Here is a 3985-nt window from a genome sequence, read left to right as displayed (position 1 = left end):
GGGTGTGTGTGTGTGTGTGTGTGTGTGTGTGTGTGTGTGTGTGTGTGTGTGTGTGTGTGTGTGTGTGCAGAGCGCTCAGGCTTCATCATTCGGCCAGTAGCAGGGTACCTCTCCCCCAGAGACTTTCTGGCGGGCCTGGCCTTCAGAGTGTTCCACTGCACTCAGTATGTCCGTCACAGCTCCGACCCTTTGTACACTCCTGAGCCGTGAGTACAAATGTGCAGACGCACAAGACTTTCACTTTGTACTACTGTTGCAATGATCACGAGTTGTAAACACCTACCTACATTTTCCTTCTCAAATGTGTGTTTGATGCAGAGACACGTGCCATGAACTGCTGGGTCATGTTCCTCTGCTGGCTGAGCCCAGCTTCGCCCAGTTCTCTCAGGAGATTGGTTTAGCTTCGCTGGGAGCTTCAGATGATGCTGTTCAGAAACTGGCCACAGTGAGAACACACACAGGCACGCAAATGCACACACATGCAAACACACACCACCGAAAGAAACCAAAGAGGAGACTAAAGCCAAAGAAGTATACAGTATACTGTCCACTTATATATACTACTACACATTGACACTTTTATTTGAGTGAAATGCCCCCATTTTATTGAAACCAGCTCTCAGTTTCACATTATGAGTGTGTTTGTCTCCTCGGTTTGATTTAAGCACAAAATCCCTTATAAAATGGATTGTTGTTGAGCAGCTTACTGATAATTGCCAATGGCTTGCCATTGTTCAATATCGCATTAATGTTTGTTCAAAGTTCCCTAAAGTTTCAATTTACAAATGTTTTCAACGACATCTATTACTTACATTCTAATACTGTGGATGAATAGAATAATGTCCAAATGACAACCTATTTTGTTCTAGTGTTATTTCTTCACAGTGGAGTTTGGTCTCTGTAAGCAGGAGGGCAGGCTCAGGGCCTATGGAGCTGGACTCCTCTCCTCCATCAGTGAACTCCAGGTAACACATGATATCCTTTGTCTAGCTTGATACAATACACAATCATCTACTGCACTTTATGCTCATACTCTGAACTAACTGTGGCTCTGCTTAGGCTTTCTTTCATAATCTTTACAAAATTAAATTACTTGAATTTTTGTGCCAGAAAACACTTTCTTTGCACATTACAGTTCCTGGTTTATAACAAAACCATATATTTTTAATACAGCAACAGTATTTTTATTTATTTTTGTAATGATCTCAATTTATATGAATGAACTAATACTGACCTTATCAGTCAGTCCTGTAGCATTAGCCCATACACAGCAATGAGTGTTGGGGGGGAAATGGTAACTAGGAGAATTTTGAGTGGGGTACTTCACATTTTAATGTTTCGGTCAGCCAAAACCATGTTACATGACCGATCAGGTTTGGAGCGGCATTCTCTCAATATGTAAATGTGTCTACAATATGTCTCTTTCTTCCATCAGCATGCTTTGTCTGGCAAGGCCCATATCCTTCAGTTTGACCCCGTGGTGACCTGTAACCAGGAGTGCAAAATAACTACGTTCCAAGACGTTTACTTTGTTTCTGAGAGTTTTGAGGACGCCAAGAACAAAATGAGGTCAGTAGAATTCCGCCCAACATTTTAAATAATCCCAGTTGCAATGGGCAACCTATCTTGCATAAATTAATTACCTAGCACTGTAACATGTTTCATAGAGTTGAATTAGTCTGCTTTAAATTGCTTATGCTAAGCTAGGCTAATTACCTCCTGGCTCTAGCTCTATACTTTGCACACAGACATGAGATTAGTATCAATTGTCAATTGTCACATTTGGAAATAGAGTAAATAAGTGAATTTTCCCAAATGTCAAACTATTTATTTACCAACAGCATTTCCTCTATCTGTAACCTACCTAAACATTTTGTTAGCATACCAAAACATTAACTTAGCTTTAACAATTCCTTTTGTTGTGTATTCCCCAAGGACATAACTCACAGTATTGTTGTTTATGTTGCATTTCTAAATGTAACTTCTTATTAAGTCCTTCCTTTGCCCTTTTCGGAACTTGTACTGTATTTATGAATTCTGAATTTCACTTTTCAAATGTTTTTAATTGGCCGCACACAACAATATGGTTGTTGAATGTTTTTGTATTTCGACGCTGTTAAAGTGATGTGAAACATTTATCTGGGTTACTAATAGAGAAACGTTGCTGTGTCTGCAGGGAATTTGCTAAGACCATTTGGCGTCCATTCACAGTACGCTACGACCCCTATACCCAGAGTGTGGACGTCCTGAAGGACACCAACAGCATCAACAGCATGGTGAAAGACATCCGACATGAGCTGGACATTGTAGAAGACGCCCTAAACCGACTCCACAAACATCTGAAGGACTGAGGAGGGGTCAGAAAACACTATATGGAGTTTAATCAAGTTATAATTAAACAGTACTTGTTGCCTCATGATTGGCCAGACATATAAATGTTGTGTAAAGCTGCAGACTGTTAAAAAAAATAACAGGAAAGTGAGGGATATGTACACGACCATCCAGCCCTAAGAAGAGGTTTAATCAAACAAGTAAAAAGACCCGTGCTGTATTTCCCCCAAAAAATCAGTTAAATAAGCATGTTAATCCCGACTGATGCTGCTGGCGTCTTTACACAGGTATGCATCACAACAATATGCTTATATCTATATATTTGGCAGCATTTACATTTTATATTGACGGGTCACTTCCATACATTTGTCCTTGTTTTCGTCTTTCATGTGTTTTTCAGTTCATGATCGTGAGTTGATATATTTTGGTTTTCAAAATGCTATCCAAAAAAGATGACTATGTCAACTTCCTATATAAAGTCTTATGTGTGTCATGCATTTATTGTATTGGGCCTGAGGCTAGTTAAAGTCGAGTAGACTTACCTGAACACCAAACAAAAGCTTAGAACTTGGCTGTTCAATTTAAAATGTAATAAATGCAACAAGTAATGTGAGAATACATAATTCTATGATTGATTTCAATTATCATAACACAATAGTGGAGGGATAATGTCTTGCCTTAAGGGGTACCTTATAGCTGTAGTAATTTATTTTAAGTTGTATATGTTGAAAAGGAATCTAACTTCGATACAACCAATGTTAATATCTAGGTCGTCTCCGATACCGAGCTCCGATGCTGATAAGGCTCCGGAAAACGGCCGTCCTACCTTCAGGAGTAAACCCCCCAGAATATAAACGCAAGATCACCGTATCTGTTTAGAGGGGCAGCTAACAGCGTGGCCTCTAACACCAGCTGCCCGCCGTATCACTTATTTCAGGTACTAAAGCGTCGGATGTCCGACCGCCAGGATAGCAAAACGGAGAGTGTAGTGCAGTATTTCGATTTCAAAGAGCTGTTTGACACTCGACGTAACCTTGGCGCACTGCCACTCCAACATCCAATCCCAGAGCTTGAAGATTAATCACGGGGTTTGCAGTCCCAAACAATAGCTGGGGATTATGGGTAGTGTAGTGTCTTCGGCCATCCTAAACTCCGAAATGTTTTTCGGATTTCATATCGCATTAACACCATATCCCAACGTGCATTGCGGCTAAAAAATCCAATCACCGAGCTTAAACCATAGCTGAGGATCTTGGGTAATCAGTTCAGTGAGTGTGTATCAAGCCCCCAGGAAGTGCGCCGGACTCTGAGGAAAATATTCGTTGTGGCCAAACGGCGGTACTACACTTCCGTATCAGTCGCTCGGCCCGGAAATACTTTTTGCTGTACATGTGTAGACTCCGCAGTCTTAAAATCCCCACAATGCTTTGCGCACGGACCAATTTCCAAATCTTTGGCGGAAATCGCGCTCCATTTAAGGCGGGGCCTCGCATATGATGCGCATCTGCACAACTGTTAGGCTGTTCCACAAATATCCGTTTTCCGAGTCTAGGAAGGATTCCTGCCTCGCTTCTGAAGCAAGTGACTCGGAAGACATGTGCTACCAAGCAAGCGTCCTCAACATTGAGAAACACCCCCGGTGTGTATCGCAATG

General features: G+C 41.4%; 1 protein-coding gene across 1 annotated transcript; it reads left to right on the top strand.

Moving 5' to 3' along the window:
• Window positions 1-70: 70 nt before the first annotated feature.
• Window positions 71-2420, top strand: LOC104964093 (tryptophan 5-hydroxylase 1-like; the record flags this gene model as incomplete). Its single annotated transcript, XM_010792818.1, has 5 exons — window positions 71-206; window positions 319-445; window positions 870-965; window positions 1436-1569; window positions 2177-2420. Coding segments are annotated over 5 exons (668 nt in total), but the record flags the coding sequence as incomplete, so codon positions are not given.
• Window positions 2421-3985: the final 1565 nt, after the last annotated feature.

Source organism: Notothenia coriiceps, unplaced genomic scaffold, assembly GCF_000735185.1.
Source record: "Notothenia coriiceps isolate Sejong01 unplaced genomic scaffold, NC01 NC01_scaffold00001844, whole genome shotgun sequence".
NCBI classification, from domain to species: domain Eukaryota; kingdom Metazoa; phylum Chordata; class Actinopteri; order Perciformes; family Nototheniidae; genus Notothenia; species Notothenia coriiceps.
The sequence above is the reverse complement of the archived record's forward strand: the minus strand, read 5'-3'. Positions and strand labels throughout refer to the sequence as shown.